The sequence below is a fragment of the Camelus ferus genome, chromosome 12 (assembly GCF_009834535.1).
Source record: "Camelus ferus isolate YT-003-E chromosome 12, BCGSAC_Cfer_1.0, whole genome shotgun sequence".
In the NCBI taxonomy this organism is placed as follows: Eukaryota; Metazoa; Chordata; class Mammalia; order Artiodactyla; family Camelidae; genus Camelus; species Camelus ferus.
Genome location: NC_045707.1, coordinates 41,030,287 through 41,051,693, shown reverse-complemented (window position 1 = coordinate 41,051,693; position 21,407 = coordinate 41,030,287). Strand labels below are relative to the sequence as shown.

The window sequence follows — 21,407 nt, the reverse complement described above, 5'->3', positions numbered from 1 at the left end:
AGAAAAAGTAGGCAGAAATATTTTTAATTAGAAAATGTGTCACTTCCTTAGCTAAAGGTAATGTAATAATTTCACCCTAAAGACTACACTGGAAACATCACCTCTGACCCGGATAACAAGCCTTTACACACACTTTCCTCTACGATCCTCACCACTGACATTTATCAGGCAGGACTATTTGCCAGGCACTGTACTAGGTATGTTATGTATGTCATTTCTTCCATCATCATCGGAAGCCTGTGAGGTAGACACCAGTATTGCCTCCCATGTTTTAGAAGAGAAAGCCGAATCTTGGCAAACAGTCTAGGAGCAAGCACTTGAACCCCCTAAGTCTGACTGCAGAGAGTGTGCTATTCACTTGCACGTGCCACTGTGTCCCGGGCAGGCAGCACAGCCTGCAGGGGACTGGAGAAGGAGACAATCTGGGCTCTGCCCCCTAACTGGTTGTGAGACCTTGGACAAGTCACATAATCTTCCTGGTCCTGGTTTTCTTGATGATAACACATAAGATGTGGGCTCTGAAACTCTGCCTGTGAAGCCTGGGAGTTCTGGAGGCGCTGCTCTGGGGTCAGGCAGAATGAGCAGCTTTCTTTCTGTTTTCCACTACTGGCTGCCATCCAGAGGCTTTCACTTGAACTATTAGTTCTGAGGCTTTAAAAAATCCTTGAAGACCATTTGACTACTCATCAACTTCTGAGGTTCCTTTGTTCTAATGATTCTATGAATATTCCATGATTCTATTCATCCTGTTATCTACTAAGCTCTAAATAAGGTGTCGATTATATTCACCTGACCACAGAAATCTGCATCACACCCAAATGTTCATTTCTCTAACTTTCCTAGAATATTCACTTTAAGAATGATACACAGAGAATCCCTAAATTTTTACCATATCAATCCCATTTAGAACTTATTTTCCCCATATAATGACATTCGCCAGTCTGTAATATTACCATCCCTTCTTTACACTGCTTTCCTCTTAATTTCACTTGTGTTCAGGATAGACCCTGGCATACTGTATATGCACTCAAGTGATTGCTGAATCTGAGTAACAATAAACTCACTCCTCAAAGGTTAAAAATCAAAGCATCAGATGAATTTTTTTTATGAGACTTCAATTCTTGAAATACATAACTCTTACAGCACAAACACAGTATTTACAAGTTCTTTTTATAAAATATGTATGCTGTTTTGAAAGAATACTACTGTTAAGATCATGGTCTAAAATACTTGTCAGAGTTCAAAAAGGACTCATGGAATCTGGTCTCCAGAAATCCACATAAATAAAATATGGCTGAACATCAGGGCTTACCCACACATAAAAATACTAATTCTCTATTCCAGTGGTCAGCAAACGATCCCAAATCCAGCTGGTAGCCTGTTTTTGTACAGCTGCAAGTTAGATATGGTTTTGACATTTTTAAAGGACCGTTAAAAAACAAAAACTAAACAAAGAATATGCAACAGACACATGTGTCCTGCAAATATTTACTATGTGGCTTTTTACAGAAAATGTTTGCTGACCATGCGTTATATGAAACTGATAGAGACAGCTACTGGAATCCATTGATGAGTATTTAAAAAGACACCACTGTTATGTGCCAGTACCATCAGCATTACTCACTTCTAAAATGAGGCACTTCTGTTTGAGTATGTACATCTCCAAAACATAATTACATCTGGCAAGTAGCTCTGCTACTATAACTCTAGCCCTTTGTCATTAGGCCTCCACATGAAATCACAATATTCTGAGGGGCTGAAGTAAACAAGGACAAAGTATCAAGCTGTCAGTCACTGAGCTCATCCGTAATGGTAAGTACTTAAGATCATTTAGACTCTTAAATGTTAATAAAATCGATAATTTAGATATTCCAAATGGGAAGTGATACTGCTGCATTATTTAAATAACATGTATAAAAGCACATCCCAATTCACTGTTTTCAAAAGCAAGGATCACTAGTTAACTCAGTAGCTACTTAAAAAACCCAAAAATGTAAAAATCACAGCAAAAAAGCTTTGGAATGCAAAAGACTGGGGACTCTTAGCAGTAGCACTCAAGCTGGCCTCGCCCTCATCTAGTTAGCTGCTGGGCTCCCATAGCAGCCACTGCTGTCTCTCATCAGTGAGCCTTTTCATTAAAAGGACAGACGGGTACATGAGCAAATGCTTTACAAGTGAAACCGCAGCTGCTCAACACACAAGTTTTTGGTGTATTGGTTCAGCAATTCCTGGTCAGTAGGCTCTGTTAAGTCCAGAAAACAAGTATTGGGTGTTTTTCCTTCTTCAGGCAGAGCTGGGTAAGCATCACATCGTGACGACATCACTGCGATGCCGAGTTTTAAAATGCTCAGTAAATGCTGAGGTAGATTTTCAAATGAAGATCTTTTATACCCTGATTTGATCGGGACTGGCTTCTTTGTGTATCCTCCTTCTGGGAAATATCTTCCGCTTAAGTGCAATTAACTGAAGGATGAAAGACAGGAAATAAATTTGTCAACTTGGGGAATTAAAATTTAAACTTTCTGAGGGTCATATGACCTTAATCATTTCCAGTCCTATTTCTATACATAAAAACAGACAGCAGACAAGCCTCCGTATTTCCTCCCCTCAAAACAAAATCAACCACTAATTTTGTTTGGCTTTGTAGGGTCAGTATGTCTAGGTATGTGCCCACAAGTTATGTAAACCAATGAAGATTGAAATTATTTTGGTCCAAGTTTCATTTTTAAGACCTATTAAAAACTACAGATTTTTATATAGCAATTATCATGGATACTTACTTTCAAGATGTCTATTTTTCATGTTTCTACTGAAGGAGACTGACTATTCAACCAGTAAGATAATGTGTCTGGGTTTGAAAATGACTACATATGTAAGCTAGGATTTTATATATTTTTAAAAGAATTCTATTACCATTTTTTTCTATACTTAACCATAGCAACAATCACTAGGTTGAAATACAAAATTTCATTTGTAATTTAGTAGCTTAGAATGTGGATAAAAATTTCTGTTACAGTTTATTCACAACACATCTGAAATAGAGAATCTGACCACCGTTATGGGAGAGTTTCAACGAGAAAAATATGTTATGGTTTCAATTTCTACTCCTCCACCTCGAGTTGGAAGCAGGGCCTCGCCCAAGCATAAGCCACCACACTCTGGACGATGAGCTGGGATTCCAGGGCCGGGGAAGAGGCAGCAGGGCGGGTTTGTGAGCCTGGCAGAAGTTAAGGAATTTGATCGCAGTAGCTAAGGAGCAGGGTGCCAAACAGGAGAGGCGATTTATTCTTCCCTCCTTTCTCCTGCCTCTCTGCTTCCCTAGTCTCTGCTAGTAAAAAAAAAAAAATGACCCTCCTGTTTCCTTCCACTGCAGCCAGCGTCCCTCCTTGCTCACAGCGGACTCACAGGCTCCTCAGTGGACCTCTGTTCTAAAAGCAGCTACAGTCTTTTTAAGATTTTTTTTTCCCTAAGATTTTTACCTGCCAGGAACAACAGCAAGGTTTCTAGCCCCTGGGAAGTAGAAGAAGGTTTAAACTGCAGTTCTGCTTGCCCGCCAGACCTTTACTTCCTGGATTTCCTCCCACTTCCTGGATTTCCTCCCATCTGCAGTAGGAAGCTCAGTTTTTAGGCCACCTCCGCCTCCTCCTCCATGTAAGTAAACTCAGTATAAGCTCCCTGTCGTGAGAGCCTCCACTTCAGTCACCTGGGTGGAGGCCAAGGCGGCAGTGGCCTGCCAGGCACACGTGAGGTCAGCCAGACACTGTTCTTTTCCTTCAGAGCGTTTCATACCCACTGCGGCCTAACAAGGATTCTCTTATCCCTTTCTTTTTACCTCATAATCTCACTTCTGGACCCTCCCCTGGAGGAGGCTGTGTGTGTGCCTGTGGGGGAAGAACCCCACAGCTTAAAGGGAGTGTGAGTGGGGGGGCGGCATGAGCACCCCAGGCGTCAGCTACAGAACAGCGGGAGGTCTGCATCTAGATAAGACACTGTGGTCACTTTTAGAAAGATTAAAAGAAAGAAAGCTGATTTTAGATGAGGATTCTAGGTGGTTTTTTGGTTAAAAATATGTGGAGCTTTCCAGTTTTAGCTTGAAGAATAAAATTCAATCTCTGGTGCTCCAGGTACAAAGAATACTGGTAACAGATGTTTGCTGCCTGAATATTATGAAATATATTTGACATATGAACGGTAAGCAAATAACAAGTAAAAACTTTCTTGTCATAAATTTCTTTTTCTTAAAAAAAAAATTCAGATGTTAATATACCAAGAAATACTGTTTGATATCCACATAAGATACATAACTTACCTGTTCAGCAAAAAATGAAAATATAGTAAACATAATCAATGTTGCTAGCACACAATGAGTCCAAAACTTCAATTTATCTCGATATGCCCTCCTGTTCAAAGAAAAGAAAGCATATATGTAGTTGTGTGTAGGGTTTCACCACCATTAGTTAGTAAAACTAACTACATACTATTTGCTAGTTTAGCAAAAACAGTGTTGTAAAACACAAAAACAATGTCTAGAGGCCATTTGAAAATGTTAACATAATTATACATTCCCCACGTGAGTTCAAATTTTCTGTTATAGTAAATTTTTGAATAAGTCAAAGTTACCCAGGCAGGGGCGAAGACTTCAAAATAAAATTTAGAATTTTTAACAAATTTTTAAAAAAGCCCTCTTCCATTCATTTTTATTTACTCATATTCATTTATTCAGTCAGCCCATAAATACTTCCTGTGGATACAGAGAGGTGAATAAGGAGAAGTCCCTGCTCTAAAGCATCTGCAACCCTGGGGAGGCGCTGATGTGCAGACAACTGGCCATCACACAAGATGGGCAGAAATACCTGTTAAAAGCAAAGCCTTGGGGAAAAACAGCAAAGTGAGGAAAGCACCACAGAGATGGCGACACTTCATTTCAGCCTTGAAGTGGGGAAGGAAAGCATGTCGCTGAGAAAGGAGATGAGCATCAGCAGAGAGAGCTGCAAGCCAGGTCCGGCAGAACCGAATCAAGTCTGGCATGGAGGCAGGAGGGATGCTCAGCCAAGGAAAAGCAGGTGGGCATGAGCTGCAGTTGTTCTGGGAAACCATGAAATGGGTTTAGATGTAATACTCTAGTGGGAAAGGGGATGATACAGCGGGCGTGTGTGCACGTGTGTGTCATAATCAAGGTGAAAATGGTGGCCACTTAAAGGATGGATGTCATAAGCAGATGACCAGAGGCAGGCAGTCCAGTTCGTCTGGGCAGGAGAAAAGAATGAGGGCTATACTAGGGCAGTGAGATGGGAAGAAACAAGCAATGGGGCAGACATTCTGAGGGTGGAATCAACTGGACTAGACCTGGGATACTGGGGATAAACGGGAATTACAGCAGTTTTCTCATCTGCAATTTGGAAATAATAATTTGTTATGAGATTAAGCATTTAACATAAGGCTTAAAGATATGCTACTAACTTTCGAATTCAGGCCCCTATGCAGAGTTCTACACTCATTCACAACTGTTTGGCAGTGGGTGTGTCTATCTCAACTCACATATGCAAAAATGGTACCCTCCCATACACTGTTCTTCCTCCTGTATTTCCTACGTTAAGAGGATCACAACCAACTCAGTGAGTTCTAACGTCTATGGTATCATTCAGAACCTATATGTATGTTAAGGAGCTAAAAAGCCACAGACTGTGATACAGCTAATGAGTTACCCCAGCAACCAAAGACCCAGTAATAGCTGGAGGTGAACTGAGCTTCTCTCACTGAGCACCCACTCTGTACTAGGGAGGCAAGTGGACTCGGACAGTAAAAGGACCATCTCTGCCCCTTGAGAGGGCTCACAGTCTCCTAGGAGCGACAAGCACACCAGATAGATTGCTGCACAATGCATAAGGTGCTACTACCATGAAAAGAGCAGGAAGAAAGCCACTGTAGGAAACCGGGGGAAGATGACAGGGGACTCAAGACCGCAGGATCATGAAAGGAAAGAGAAGGAAAGTTCCCAGACAGTGGATCGGGGCTGATGGGCCAGCAGGGAGAGAGGATGCAGAAGCTGAGCAGGCTAAGGAAAAAGAAACCCCTAGGATGCAAAGAACATCCTGCACCTGATTCATTTGTACCACAGAAATCAAAGCCCTCAAACTCTCATAAACCCACTCCTTTCTTATCCAACAGGGCCCTCTGAAGGTAAATTTAGTCACAAACTGGATTTGAGGAGTTGACGGATGGAACCATCCAAAGATATTTTTCCCCTAAGCTAAAAGAAAGTAAAAAGGGTGAGTCAAAAGCCATTCCCTTGCCATTGCTGGAAGACAGTTATTTAGTAATAACTTCTCCTTATAAAAATAGATATACACAAATAATACACAGATATTAGAATATACATGCTAATTGTCTCACTTACCCAACCCCAAGACACCAGAGTTCTAGTTGCTAAGGTCTGCTAACTTTCTCTCTAAAATAGATCCCAATTGTATCTACTGCTTTCTTTCTATTCCCTGGTTCACACCTTGACAGTTTTGGGGATAACTGAAATGCTTACAACTTGTCTCTCTGCCTCCAGTTCCAAGACAACACCGCCTCACTCCAAACACTTCCCTCACCTGTCCAACCCCCATGCTACTGTTATCTTTCCAAATGACAAACATCTAAAAAACACTCTCTGGGAAGCCCTATTCTCTAAAGAAAAATGTCCAATTCAGATATAGCCCTTGGCAGTTTCTCCTCTCCATCTCCACAGCACTCTCTTCTATACCCCTGTGTCTTTGCACATGCCATTTCTTCTACCAGGAACTCTCTCCTATCTGGAGAGGTCTTTTTTCCGAGCTCAAAACAGTCCAAATGTCACCTTCCCCTCACAGAACTAGCGGCTTCCTGCCCTGGACTCCTGTAGCACTGTGCTTCACCTTACTGCATTTCTCAGACATGGCATTTCACATTTCTTACCCATCAAAGGCTTGTGTCAAGCAAGTTTGTCGGCACAATTTTTCTGACAGCATTTGCTCACTTAGTAATAACTCTGTACTACACCTTGGTAATTCTGGAAATAGTCCACATTTTTTCCTTGTTATATTTGTTATGGTGATCTATGATCAATGATCTTTGATGTTACTACTACAACTTGCTGAAGGCTCAGATGATGGTTAGCAGATTTTAGCAACATTTTAAAATTAAGGTATGTACATTTTTTTTAGATATATAATGCTTTTTCACACTTAATATACTATAATATATAAACATAACTTTTACATGCACTGGGATAGGTGGTAGTCTGGAGCTGAGCCTGAAATATCTCCGAGGTTTGCCTGTATTCCTAGCACCTTGCATGGTGAATAGGCAAGGGGTCACAAATTTCCCTAAGCAAGAAGATAAAATTATCTTTATAATTAAGTGTTGGGAGTAAACGGTAGTAAAATAAAAGAAGGAAACATCATAAAGCAGCTTTGGAATACAGTGGTATGAATGTGCAGAGGGTTGGGAATCAGGCTGTATTTGCCACTTATGGGCTACTCCACCTTGAGCAAATCACTCAGCTTCTGCTGCTCTGTTCTCATCTGTGACGTGGCAATGACAGTAGTACCTTTCATTATAAAGAGCAAATATTCTACCCAGCGCAGTGTCTGCTGTACAGCAGGTACCCAAGAAACAGGGCAGCCACTCTGATGGCAGTGATCTCAATAAAAACAGGTGTATTTTTACAAAGGAATTAGAGCAAATAACACAGTATAGAAATTTCATCATTCTGAAAACACACACACATGTAAGAAACATGAAAACTTACCATTCCTGCAGCTCATGCATATGAAGGAAACGGTTTCGATACTCCCTTGGCAGCTCAAACTGGGATGGTATGGGGAACATGGATTCATAGAAGTCCCTGAGAACAGCCTTCACTGTCTGGGCATCTTTATGATTATGGTCAATGTTGTCATTTAGGCAAACAAACTTCCTAGAAACAAGAGAGATCCAGGGTTATTGGTTACTATAGGATGATCTTAACCAAACAAAACAAGAAGAGTGGATTCCAAATATATTTTACATGGACTTGTCCCAAGTTGTTACATTTACAGCTGTGATTCGCTGGGGGAATAATGTTCTGTAAACTTTTGCTTTAGATATTCCTCTTCTGTAAAACAGAAAGAACAAGGATGATAATGTTGAATGCGCCTTCTAACTGTGGGAGTAAATTAATTTAATTTCTATTTGGCATGTCCCCAATTAAGTGTTCAATAAATGTAGTTAACTGACTGGAGCTTTCCGTTACCAGTCAGGGAAAAAACTAGTAAGTACCTAAAACTTAGTTTTCTGAACTGATACAGTTACATTACTAAGAACAGTCATGTAACTGAGATGGAGATGGTTCCTTACAGCTATACATTCTAGGAGGTGGATGACTTCTTCTTAATGTCTCCAGCCAGGCTGTAAGATGCCAGCGTTGTGGCAAAAAGGAGATAACAGTGGTACTTCCCTACTTCTTTCAACTTCCCTTTCAGGCAAGAGTCACTAAATTGAAGGCTCACTGAAATGACAGGAAGGGATAAAACCGGTTTTGAAGTACAGATAAGCTTATTTTTTAAAAAATTTCATCAAGTCTAATAAAGCCCTCAGATCCCACTATCACTTGACAGGATATACAGGGGACACCGAAGCATGTTAAACAACTGGGGGCCCATCAGAAAGGTCCAAAGCATTATTATGGTTTGTTGGGTGCTTGGCTTGTGGGAGATACTTATTTTGTAGGAAGTATTTTAGGAATATACTAAACAAGTATAAAAAATATTTTCATTTTTCTTAAAATTCCAATTTCTACCCCATTGCCCCTCCTACAAAAAAACAAGAATAAACTTTTCACAAAAAAAAAACCATGGCTTTAAAATGTCTAGAAATTTTACATCTCTGATTATTTATAATTAAAATCATAATTTAAATAAGTTAAAAAGACTCAGATGAAAAATATTTAATTTTATATGCCAAGTCTTTTTTTCAGGGAAACTACTGAAATTACCTTTTCCCCACTGAGGCTGAAAACTAAAAAATGCAGATTGTAAACAATTTTACCAAAATAGGGCGCCATTAGGAGGTCAAGCTGGAAATATTCAACAGTTAAGTAAACCTGAACATTTAGGTTTACATCCATTCGTCCAGCCACCCACTCTCCGATCCACCTATCCATCTAAAACCTCAGGTACGTACCTATCCATCCATCCACTTATCCACCTTTCTTTCTCTCCCTCCCTTTCTTTCTCATGCTCTCCCCATCTACCCGCCCCTCCCTCTGTCTTTTTACCTACCTATCCATTTGTCCAGCCACCCACCCTTCAATCCATCTATCAATCTACGAACCAAGGTATGAACCTATCCATCCATCCACTTACCCACCTTACTCTCTCTCCCCCTTCCATCATTCCAACTACCAATTCATCTACCTACCTATCCACCTACAATTCATCTTTTTTTCTTTCTTCCTCACTACCTCCCTTTCTTGCTATCAACCCTTCCATCCATCCACGTTTCTACCAACCCGTAATACCTACCTTTGCATCCACCAGCCCATCTTTCTTTATTCCTTTCTTTCTCTCTCCCTCTCTCTCTCCCTCCATCCCGATCCACCCACCCATCCATCTTTTTACCTACCTATCCATTCGTCCAGCCATGCACCCTTCGATCCATCTATCAATCTACAAACCCTGGTATGTACCTATCCATCCACCACTTATCCACCTTTCTCTATCTTCCGTTCTTTCTCTCTCTCCATTCCTCCCTACCTATAAACATCTGCATCCATCAATCTACCAATGCATCTACCTACTTATCCACCACACACCTTTCTTTCCCTCTCTCTCTCCCCTCCTCTCTCCCCATTCAACGACCCACCTTTCATTCTTTCTTCCTTTCTATCTCCCTCTTTTCCTTCCAATTTTTCCTACCTATCCATTGATCCAGCCACCCACCCTTCGATCCATCTGTCAGTCTTTGAACCCAGGTACATATCTATGCATCCATCCACTTACCCACCTTTCTCTCTCTCACTTCCTGCCTTCCTTCCTGCCTGTAAACCCTTCCATCCAGACATCTGTCTAACAACTCATCTACCTAGTTATCCACCCACCACCCATCTTCCTTTCTTCCTGCTTCTCTCTCCCTCCCCTAATCCACCAGTCTATCTACCTTTTTACCTACCTGTCCATTCATCCAGCAGCCACCCTTCAATCCATCTACCAAGCTACAAACCCAGGTACATATCTATCTATCCATACATCCAATATCCAACTTACTCTCTCTCCCTTCCTCCCTGCCTGTAACCCTTCCACCCACCATCTATCTACCAACTCATCTACCTACCTATCCACCCACCACCCATCTTTCTTTCACTCATTCTTCCTTCCTTCCAACCTCCCTCCGATCCATCCAACTATCCACCATTTTCTCTCTCCCTTCCTCCCTATCAACCCTACCGTCCATCCATGTACCAGCCCATGTACCTACCTTTCCATCCACCAACCCATCTTTCTTTCTTCTGTCCTTTCTCTCTCCCTCCCTCCCCCCATCCATCTCTCTCTTTTTACCTACCTCTCAGTTCATCCTCTCACCAGACTCTTTCTCGCTCTCTTCCCTTCCTCCCTTCCTTTCTACCTATAAACCTTTACATCCATGCATCTACCACCCCATATACCACCCTATCCAACCAGCAGCAATCTTTTGTTCTTTGTCTCCCTCCCCCCATCCACAAAACCACTTTTCTGTCTTTTTTCTTTCTTCTCTCGTTCTTTTCCTCTCTTCACCATTCACCTACCCATCTTTCTCTCCTTCCTTCCATCCTCCTCTCTATCTCTCCATCCACCCACACATCTTCCTTCCTTCCTTGCAATCCATCTATCCACCATCCCATGTGCCTACTCATCCACGCACCTATCCATCATCCAGCCACCCACCCTTCAATACATTTGTCAGTCTACAAACCCAGGTACATACCTATCCAACCATCCACTTATCCACCTTAGTTTCTCTCTTTCCCTTCCTTTCTCTCTTTGTCTCTCTCTCCCTCCCCATCCACCTACCCACCCACCTATCTATCTTTTTACCTGTCTATCCATTATGTCCAGCCACGCACCGTTCTATGCAAAAAAAGAAAAAAGTCTGTGCTAGTCCCTCTGCAGGGGGGCCCCGATCGCAACTCCCATCTCTTCTTTGAAACACTACCTCCACCATCAGGCACTTCTTTCTGCTCTAGACAGAAATAAGTCACTCCCTTCTATCTAGACCCACTGCCCTTTTTTCGTGTTTATTTGCATGATTAAAGATAATTTTTAAAGTTATGGGAATTCTCTGTCCTTTCTGTTCAATTTTGCTGTGACCCTAAAATGCTCTAAATTAAAAAAATATTAATACTACCTGGGATTTTTTCTTATATCATCCAGCTGGCCAACTATATGAGAAACATTGGTACGAATCATCTTGAAAGCAATTTCTTCTTCTCCCATGATTTCGAACCTAGTTGTAAAAACATACTTAAAGATTTATGTGGCTACATAAAACAAAATTTCAATGAAAACATTTCATAAAACTTTAAAATACTCAACATCCTCAATATCTTTCTGTATTACTCAAGAAAACAATCTCCTGTAAATTTGAAAGAATGTTTAATAGGTAAAGTATAATAAAATTATAAAAATACCATAGTCTTATAATTATTCTTAAAGAAAAGTGTATATAGTACTTACCTGTATTTGTTTTTGTCCTTATATGCTTTATGGATTTTGTCAGTTACTGGTTTACAGTTGGTTACTAGACTTTTAGTGACTGGTGGCTGTGAGAAAATACAGACATTACATCAAGTCCAAGACTAGGTCAGGCAAGTGGCACATTCACCTCAGAGTGAAAATTTAAGGGGGCACCAAAAGACTGAATAATCAAGATGAATATTTTAATGCAATATTTTAAAAAACTGAATCTGCATACCATGGCCTGCAGGCTAATTGTCTATTTTTGTAAATAAAGTTTTATTTTAATCACATTACTATACACTATCTGTTAATTAACTGTTAGAAATTTATTTTGTTTCTGAAAAAATTATAATATAAAATGTAATAAACTTGTCTACATGATATTCCAAAGCCATACTGTCATTCTTATAGTCTAATTAGAAAATACTTTATCCCACGTGTAATCACATTTAATTACAGTAATGAAGTCAATCAACACCTTGGGTAAGAATTAACTCAAGTAATGTTAACTAATGCTGCCAGTATAATTAGTACATATGTTTTAAAACAGCTTATTTGCATAAGCCTCAAGACTAACTTACAATTGTTAGCAAAGCACCCTTTACTTAATCCTTAGCATTCAAAGGATATTTGCTGATTCTAAACCTCATTCCAAATATTTGATTAAAAAAAAAAAACACTGAGCTAGTGGATAAATATATATACATTTCTTTAAAAAAAGAAAATCCTAAAATCTGTCAATAACCTTTTGTCGTGCTTGTGAAATACAGGGCAAGATGAAAAACTTTTCTACGCATATATCATCTTCCTTAGAAAAGAACATGCTTCTGTAAGCTCTATGTAAGTGCAGGGGGCTGGTAATTGCAGTCTTACAGGAACCTAGAGTTTATGGAGCAGAAAAGACAAACGAAAGGATGGGTGTGGAAATACAGAGGGTGAAAGAGAAGTCTGGAGGGAGCTGAAAGAGGCTGTGCCACAGTAAAGCTCCCTGGACCTTGGGGTGAAGTCAGTGGTCTCTAAAGCAACCTGTCAGCACAACCATGATGTGGTCATAAAGAAAAAGTGAAGACCAAAGAGACCTGGACAGTGAGAGAGGCCGTGGAGAGGGCAGTGTTGGAGCCCAGCACACTTGCTCCTTTCTTCCTCCTGTCCAACGCGTTGGGGCTGCCCAGCAAGATACCAAAAAGGACAAGTCAGGGCAACCTGGACTCACGGCTCTCTGCCCCCCCTCCTAGAGAAAGGGTGTGCCCAGATCTCTGATAACTGATGGGAAATCTTATTATCTTGACAAATACATAGACAGCAAAATTTATTTTCAACCAAGATACTCTGAATGATTTAAACTCCAAATTTTAGGAAAACAGAAAAGAGGTATCATTATTTAAAAGGTCTTGCAACTCAGAATGTCCTTTAACCTATGCAGCCTAATTTCTAATTTTTTCCAAAACTTTGATTCTAGTCTCCATGGAGGGAGGAAAAGCACCTACTATGGTTACAAATGTGCCTTTTTAATCATTAAGAACATACATGTATATATGCATGGCTGGAACACTGTGCTGTACACCAGAAATTGACACACTGTAACTGACAAGTACTTCAATTAAAAAAAAAACCATGTAAAGAACTACTAACGTCTGTACAACAATCTAGAGTTCACAAAGCATTTCTTAGTGGATTGTGCCAAAGCGCCAGAAGAAACCACAGGATGAGCTGCTGTTGGGTTATCAGCCGGACTGCGCATCAGCTGCACGTGAGACCTCCCGTGAAGCCTCAACCCAGAAAGAGCCTCGCTGTCTACCTGCTGACTCATGTCTGTTACCTCACTAGAGCAAACTCGCTTAGGACTGACACCGCGTGTTACTCTTCTATTTATCTCAATTTTACTGATTTCACAGTTTCAAGTTTTAGAGTATTCAGAGAATTGGCTTTTAAGTGTCACGTATCTACACCAAACCATGTCACAAGCTAAACTAACCTACGCACAATCAGCAATCCTTCTAGTTTGTGCGCTCCCAGAGCTGCGGTGCTGACCTCTCTCACCAACGGCTGCTGCCCCTCACGCTGCCTCCTCATGCGCGAGCTTCACGGGGCCCGCTGAGAACGTGGGTGAGGAACACCATCCCTGACGTGTATAATGAGTGCTAAATGAGTGATTCCCTTTTTCAGGAATCAGATTTTTAACTGATTTATTACTCTTCTCTACATTCATTTACAAACATTTTATCTGCAATTAATCATATGGCTTGAACATTTGCAAGATGGTAAATTTTTGGAAATAACATTATTCTGGTTATGAAAGTGAAACCTATTCATTAGAGAAAATATGGAAACGTGCAAAAAAGATATTAAGAACTACCTATGATTTAACCTACTGTCATCTCCATTACTTTTTGGGGTTTGTGTGTGAAGTTTTTTACTTGGGAGTTTTCCATAGTTTAAATCATATTTTGTATACGGCACTACCCATTTTCCCCCCACCTAATTTATTTTGTAAACAATTTTCCATATATATCAGTAAAATTTAACTGTAAGCATCACATAAATGGCTGTACTATATCCTTTTCCCATCAATTCTAAATGCACAATTTTTTCCCCACGTTATCATTTCTCTGACACTGAATGCATCTTACCATCAACAGTCAATCATTTCAGCCAAGGGGTACTCTGTAATACAGCTGTGTGTAGATCCTCCACTGCCCCTCCTGGTAAGACCCAAGAAAGTGCCAGCATCAAAGCAACTTAGCTTTGATGAAAGATGGTATGTATTCTTGTTGACGAATATTTCCTAGGTTAATATTTTAACCTCAAGATTGTTCTCCTGAGCCAATGAGAATACTTTGGAACTATCTTCTGCCATCCTTAGTGAATAGTTGCTGCTTATAGAATATAAGCAGTTAGTCTTAATATTAGCTTAATATCCATCAGGGAGGAGAAAAGAGATTCCAAAGAAAAATGTTAAGTGATTCTGGATTATCATGCTATTAATTTCCACCAAAGACTTGTAAACATAGAACCTGCTTCTAGTTTCTGAAGTGCTATACAGAAATGATGTAACACTCAATTAGAATATACTTTCTGTTTTACATAAAAGAACCCATGCTACTCACCAGATTGGGATCATAGTATGCTTCCTGAGTTGGCGGGATGGTGTTTAGCTGAGTGATATTAGCAGGAAGCATTTTTGAACAATTTATTAACATGTGTTCCAGACCTGTTAAATCCTAGCAAAGCAAAATAAAAAGACAAACCTTTTATATACAATTAATGATGGTGGTTTTAAAAATGTTAAAGTCACCAAAACCGAAGTGCTATCTTCAGAGAGGGTTTGATTATATGATTATTAAAGACACCCCAAGAAGAGCAGAATGAGACCATACAAATAACTCATCTTTGTCTCACAGCAGAGCATACTGGACTGTGAGGCACCATTTTACACAAGGTGGTCCAGGGAACCACCAGCTGGGACGTCCTGCAGTTGGATCCATCGTGGCGCTCTCCCTTAGTGGGTCTCCTACTCCTGGGATGGGGGGATGCCACGACAGAGGGGGCCGTGCAGCAGCAGGGGCTTGGCTGAGACCCCCACTCAGCCACACCTGCAATTCCTAAATGAACTCATCACGAGAATCTTATACGCAGGTATGGTCTGCCTCTCCTCCAAACAATACAATAGAAATCCCTACTGAAAAGTAAAGATTACTTAAAAAAAAAGTTATCTTACAAAATACCAACTTCAAATTTTATTTTAATTCTGGCATGAAAATGGACTAGTTGTGAACACCCTCATTAAATGTTAAGAGCCACTTGTACTTACATTACATTGAAGTACGTAGGGGAAAAGAAAGTATCAAATTTAAAATTAACAGTTTCATTTAAAATGTCACCAAGTTTAGTGGGGGGAAAAAATTACAATACCTGCAAACTTAAAGGAAGGTCATGAATTCTGGTAGCCAGCGTTCGGATTTCTCTGTCTGATAAGACACCAGATTGGTCTGTATCAACTTCATCAAAAACTTGAGATACATTCAGCGGCTGAACTGCACTCATGAGATAATAAAAATAAGAGAAGGCAAACTGCATGTCTTCAGAATGGCGCACTTTGTGAAATGATGTCTTGTCAAATTCTTCAGGGAACCTGTACAAACATAACATAGCATGAGATCTGGATATTTAAAATATATATGGTACCTAACATTGGTGGAGTTAGAATCTTTCTTCCCACTTATTTATTGAGATAATACCTTCAACACATCAGTCATCAACTGTTAGACCATAAACGCAGCACAGCAAAGATGCAGATTTCAAGCAGCCTTGGCTCTGAGCACATGCAGACGACCCAAACGCAAACCAGACTTACATATCTTGCAGTTCTTGCATAACTATTCGGTCGATCATGTGGGGCATGTGTGCAGGGACTTTCCGAGATGTGAATCCAAACTTGCTGTTTAGAATTTTATTTACATAGCGGAGGGAATCTGCGAACGTATCTTTTAGTTGCCTCCCTGTGTGTTTGCTGTCAGTAAAGTACGCCAGTTGTGTCTTCAGTGACTCTTCTTCCTGAAAAGAGAATTCCATGCAACACAGCATTATGTTAAGTGTACGAGTGCCCTGTGTTAACAAGAGACAGGGGGACCACTTTATGTAATAACCAATCACGCGGGGAGCAAATGAAATGAGCACTAACAGGTCACCTTAACAACAGAGAGCAGGACTGAACTGGATTTCAGTGGAAGTATCAAGAACACTGGCTTGAGAACAACAGCTGTGGGGTGGAGGTCTACTCACAGGGCATTCTTCAAGGACAGGTCACTGACCACAAGATTGTTGCCCATTTCAATGCAGTATTTAGAAAATTGATTTACAATTAACTTGATAGTGCCTTCAATATCAAGTTACTTCTACTCGTGCCATCAAAGCAGCAGGTACTTGAGTTCTGAACACAAAGACTAGAACACAAAATTGTTTTCACCATATAATACTGTTAATATTATGGAATGTAAAGAACCCTATCAAAACCAGTAAGAGGCAAAACTGAATGAATGGGTAAAAAATACTAACAAAGAACATGAACACAGTTTACAGAAGATGAAATATTTTTGCTTCTCAAACTGATGCAAATACAGACTGATACTAAATGGTGTTGGTTAGCGTGTGGAGAAATAAGCTATATAGTTTATGTATTTGCATATCTACACAAAAATACTAGAAGAATACCCACCAAACTAAATATTCATAGTGATTGTCTCAAGTGGGGAGATTAAGGAAGGAAAGAGATCTTTCCTCTTCATTTTGTTTGTTTTTAGTTTTTGCATTGCTTGCAATTTTTACCACTAGCCTCTAGGGCATTTGCAATTAAAAAAGAAAGAAAGGAGTAGGGGGGTGAGGAAATCAACATAGGTAAGAACCCTGCAGTCCCTCACTCAGGAGTTAGTAAACACCTGCCACGTCAGGGACAAGACACTTCCCGAAGACAGTGAGAATAACGACACGACCCCCTCTTCACTGCTCTGCCCCAGCCTAACATCCACTCGTGGCTGTGCTGTGTTCACGATCCAGCCTAGACCACATGGCTTTTCTCAGTCTGTCAACGCCTCTGCACCCTTCAGAGGTCAGGTCATAAGGCACTTCCTCCTGGGTCACTTTCCCAATACCTCAAGGCAAAGTTAAGAAATTTTCCCCTTGGATCCCTTGCCTACTTGAAGAGATACTTATCACACTGCTATGATTATCTGCCCACAAATCCATCCTCCCAGCTTGCCCTGAGTGTTCAACAGCAGCGACTGTCCTGACCATCCTGTGCTCCCCAGCAGGTAGCAGTGACGGCATTGGTGACACGTACAAAGGCCACCAGGGCACCGTGGAAGCTGTGGTACAGGAGGGAGAGCGCTCCAGCTTGGAGGCTTGGCTCACAAACACCTGCTCTCGCAATGTTGGGAAAGCTAACCAATTCATCTGCATCTCAGGTTTTTCATCAGTAAAGCTGAAAAAATTTCAGATCTGACTTGCGCAATGTATGCAAAAACATAGTTTGAAATCACACACGCCAAGTAAAGATCAGAGACCATTGCGGTTCTACTGCGTGCTCAGGTACGCCCCTGACTGAATCCCTTACTCATCACACGAAGGCTGCTTCCTAAACTGCAAAATGGGGATAACGATAGCAAAGACCCTTATAAGGTATTCTTATTGTTAGAATTATTTGGACAATTAAATGAAATCACAGAAGAAGAGCACCGAATTCAGTGGCAGGCACAGGGAAGTGCGGGATAAATGGTAACAATTATTACATCAGTACCTCTTACAAGGTTACTTATTTTTCCTGAGCAAGGGAAGGAATAAGTCCGGGTGCAACTTACATCAAGAAGATCTTGGAAATACTTTTTCTTCTCCCACGGCAAAAAGCCCAGGTAACTGTCTGTGTAATGTTGCAGTTTTCTTCCAGGTAATACTTCATCACCACCTAGATAACTGTTAGCGTTTTCCTCCATTCTGTTTTTCTCTTCTTTGCCTGCGATTATCTTTTCTTGTGTCTCCTTGTTTTCCAGTGTGACAATCAGAGATGAGAGATTTTCTTTTAACACACTTCCGCCTCCTACTTTTTGGGTCAGGGTTTTAGACTGGAATCTTGCTTCGGTTTCTAGGTTCGGGGGGGGAGTCTGACTCTGGGAGCGGCCATTCACTTCTATTGTCACTGCTGGAAAAGCTGGCGACCCCTGGAGTCTTTCAGATGCTCCTATGCTGCTCGGTAAGCTGCTTCTGTGAACCTGTTTTTCCAGCGGGGCCTCCAAACTGTCATTTCTTTGATCTGTCATTAGAGCATGATTTATTGTTAACCTGGTATCCTTTGAGTTCAACACAAACAACCTCAGCAGGGTTGACTTGGACAGGTTGTATCCTTTCACGGTGATGTCTCCACGTTCTAGTTGCAAATCCAAGTTGCTGAGGCTCAACTGGGCCTCTTTTGGAAGGAGTGAAATATTGAGCAGTGGAATTTCCACCTCCACTTGGACTCTTCCTGTTGTGTTGATGTCATGTCTCTTGACCTTGGGGAAGCGTTTTTCTTCGGGAATATCCTCAAACAGGACCTCCGCCTCTGGAAGAAGGGCTGGGCTAACCAAATTTTGGCGAGGCTTCTGGGTCGTAGAGTTCCATTTGGGCACCTCCCTTGTGTCAACCTCCACTACTATTTGCATTTTGAACTCTTCATCATTTGTACTTTGAAACGTGAGATTGAAATGTATTGTGGTGGCGTTCATTCCACTGTGCATTATGAGGTGGATGGTTTTCCACTTATTGGCGATAGAAGCATGTCGGATTATTGGGTTGTCATTATAGATGCCTTCAATTCCCCTTTTGGCTATTTCTGCAAAGCTGAAATAAGGCAGGCATTCACCTTTTGGAATAACATAGTGAGTCTGGTTTGGGAGAAGAGTTACTTTATACAATTCATGAAAATGATCTAGAGAAAAAAACACAAACATGACTTTTTAAAAACCAGGCATTTTCCAAACCCTTTTCCTTTAATTCTTGGGGTCTGAGTTTTCACTTTCTAAGAGTGACTTTAAATGGACTTCAAAATGGAAATTCTAACACAAAACCTACTGAAATCGGGCTCATTTTATTCCCTGAAGCAATCACTATTAACGACATAGAATGCTGAGGCTGACTCACTACAGAGATACAGCACAGTTCTGGACAGCAAATTCCAATGATCAACTTCCAGCTTTCTTGTCCACTTGAAAAAAATACTACTTTCTGCCAAAAAGGATCTCCATTAATCTCCATTAATAAGCTATCAACAAGATCCAGTATTCAAACCATGCTTACTTAATGAATTACTGGTCTCCTTTTATGGTTTCCAAATCAAACCTTCACCATAAATTTTCAATATGCTTAGCTAAAAAAAAAAAAATCGAACTGAAGTAGTAACAGGAAAAGATACACCTTCAGTGTCTACTGTTTTCTAAAGACCAGTGTCCTTCTCCTACTTATAACTCACTCACAACTAGTTTGGATGAAAGGCTGGGAAAGGGATACATAGAGAATAATCACTTTAAGTAACAGCAATGATCCAAACCCCTTCTATTTACCAAGGATTGTTATCCTCTTATTCTAAGTATGTTTTTTAACGGCAATTAATATACCTTGCCCACAGTCGCCAGCATCAAACCCACAGGACAAGACATTGCAGGCCTGGTCACAGAACTTATCAGCGAGCCAGGAATTGGCACATCCTTGATTACAGTAAGAGACACCGCTTATTGCTCCACCAAAATGCCAGGGCTGTCCGGCTCCAAAACTCCCGGTACCCACGGCTCCTGCCATGTAGCGACTCCCTCCACTGTTCCCTGCAGGAGGAGGAGGAAAACAGATCTTGCCATTCCTACAATCTTGAAAAAAGCCACTTCCTTATTTCTTAATAGTGTTTTCAAGCTTGATGCATGAATTTGTCAGAAAAGGTTCACCCCATTCTTTCGTAGATTTCATGTTGCTTAAAAACAAAACAAATTGAAAAGGGGGTGTCACCTGACAGCGGACTGGGCCTGGGAAGACCTGGCCTTGGCATTTCCCAGCTGTGCAACCTAGAAGGACAGGCTTCAAATTTGCTCAAGGTGGCAAGTGTAGATGTGTATGAAGGAGCAGATTATTCTGAAGACCGAGACTCTCAGAACCGCCAAAAACACGTCCTAACACAAGTGCGAACCTCGTTATCCAGTGCTGCTGCTCTAGGAGGGGCCCAGCTCCCCGGGCTCTCTTGAGTGTCTGCGTTCTCTCCCTGCAGCTGTTTGTGTTTTTCCAAAGTGCCTCTGACAGATCAGACTGAAGCAAACTTACAGTTTTGTTTCTTTCAACACTCAACACTTCCCCAAGTCTGATTCCTCACATGGACTAGGGGGACAATGACAGCTCTTTCTTCGGTGACTAAGAAATTCAAGCGGATAATGGATGATGATTTATATCTTTAAATGCTTTTTAACTGAAAGGCAACAAATAAATGTAAAAACTTGTTATGGTCAACAAGGCCAAATATAAGAGTGCAAGAGATGGGGAGAGAGCCACCAGCCGTGAGCTCCTCCAAGAACCAGTTAGAGAGATTCTTGCTCTTGACTTTGAGCTCACGTAATTAAGGGTATAACTGAGTTTCATATTTTGAATAGTAAGTTTCAAGTGCAGGGTCAATGTGGGAAAACGTCCCTAACAATGACAATATGAATAAACCAAGCATCGGAACACCAGTCATCACCTCCAAAGAGTCTGTGAATTACCGGTTGTTTCACTACATGAAGAAACGTTTAATTTAGTCACTGTACATGTTCGACAGTGACGACCAATGAAAAAAATTCTGTCAACATGAACAAACTACATGTGAGCACATCCTCACCAGAGCAGTCGCCACCATCCCAATCACAGGCTGAGTTGTTACACGCCTTGTCACAATAGCCGTCTTTGATCCAGGACCCCGGGCAGCCCTCAGCACAGTTTGGCACGGGCCACGTCAAATAAACCTATGATGAAACCAGAGGGAAAGTAAAATGGTTTCTGGTTTCTGACACTTTTTATTCTTTAATTAGGATTCCTTTTAAAGCAAAACAAAACAAACTGAGCCTCTAGAAAAGGTCTGAGTTCAGGGGCATCCTGGGCCTGGACCTGTGCTAGCTTTCTCAGTCCTGCCCTGTGGATGGGTCTTGTCAG

General features: G+C 41.0%; 1 protein-coding gene and 1 long non-coding RNA gene across 2 annotated transcripts in view; one reads left to right on the top strand and one right to left on the bottom strand.

Moving 5' to 3' along the window:
- Positions 1 to 8: 8 nt before the first annotated feature.
- GNPTAB (N-acetylglucosamine-1-phosphate transferase subunits alpha and beta) overlaps positions 9 to 21,407 on the bottom strand; it is a 70,103-nt gene continuing 48,704 nt past the window's right edge. The window contains exons 11-21 of the mRNA XM_032493499.1: positions 21,097 to 21,220; positions 19,859 to 20,062; positions 18,071 to 19,173; positions 16,072 to 16,271; positions 15,630 to 15,849; positions 14,825 to 14,938; positions 11,715 to 11,800; positions 11,386 to 11,484; positions 7,775 to 7,942; positions 4,310 to 4,400; positions 9 to 2,463 (exon numbers count right to left, since the gene is read on the bottom strand). Of these exons, the coding sequence (XP_032349390.1) occupies positions 2,386 to 2,463; positions 4,310 to 4,400; positions 7,775 to 7,942; positions 11,386 to 11,484; positions 11,715 to 11,800; positions 14,825 to 14,938; positions 15,630 to 15,849; positions 16,072 to 16,271; positions 18,071 to 19,173; positions 19,859 to 20,062; positions 21,097 to 21,220 (2,487 nt within the window). The 3' untranslated portion in view covers positions 9 to 2,385. The remainder of the gene's footprint in view (positions 2,464 to 4,309; positions 4,401 to 7,774; positions 7,943 to 11,385; positions 11,485 to 11,714; positions 11,801 to 14,824; positions 14,939 to 15,629; positions 15,850 to 16,071; positions 16,272 to 18,070; positions 19,174 to 19,858; positions 20,063 to 21,096; positions 21,221 to 21,407) is intronic.
- On the top strand, positions 4,077 to 7,764 carry LOC116667700. The gene is made up of 3 exons (XR_004324692.1): positions 4,077 to 4,191; positions 4,724 to 5,063; positions 6,169 to 7,764. It is a non-coding gene; the product is annotated as an uncharacterized LOC116667700 (long non-coding RNA).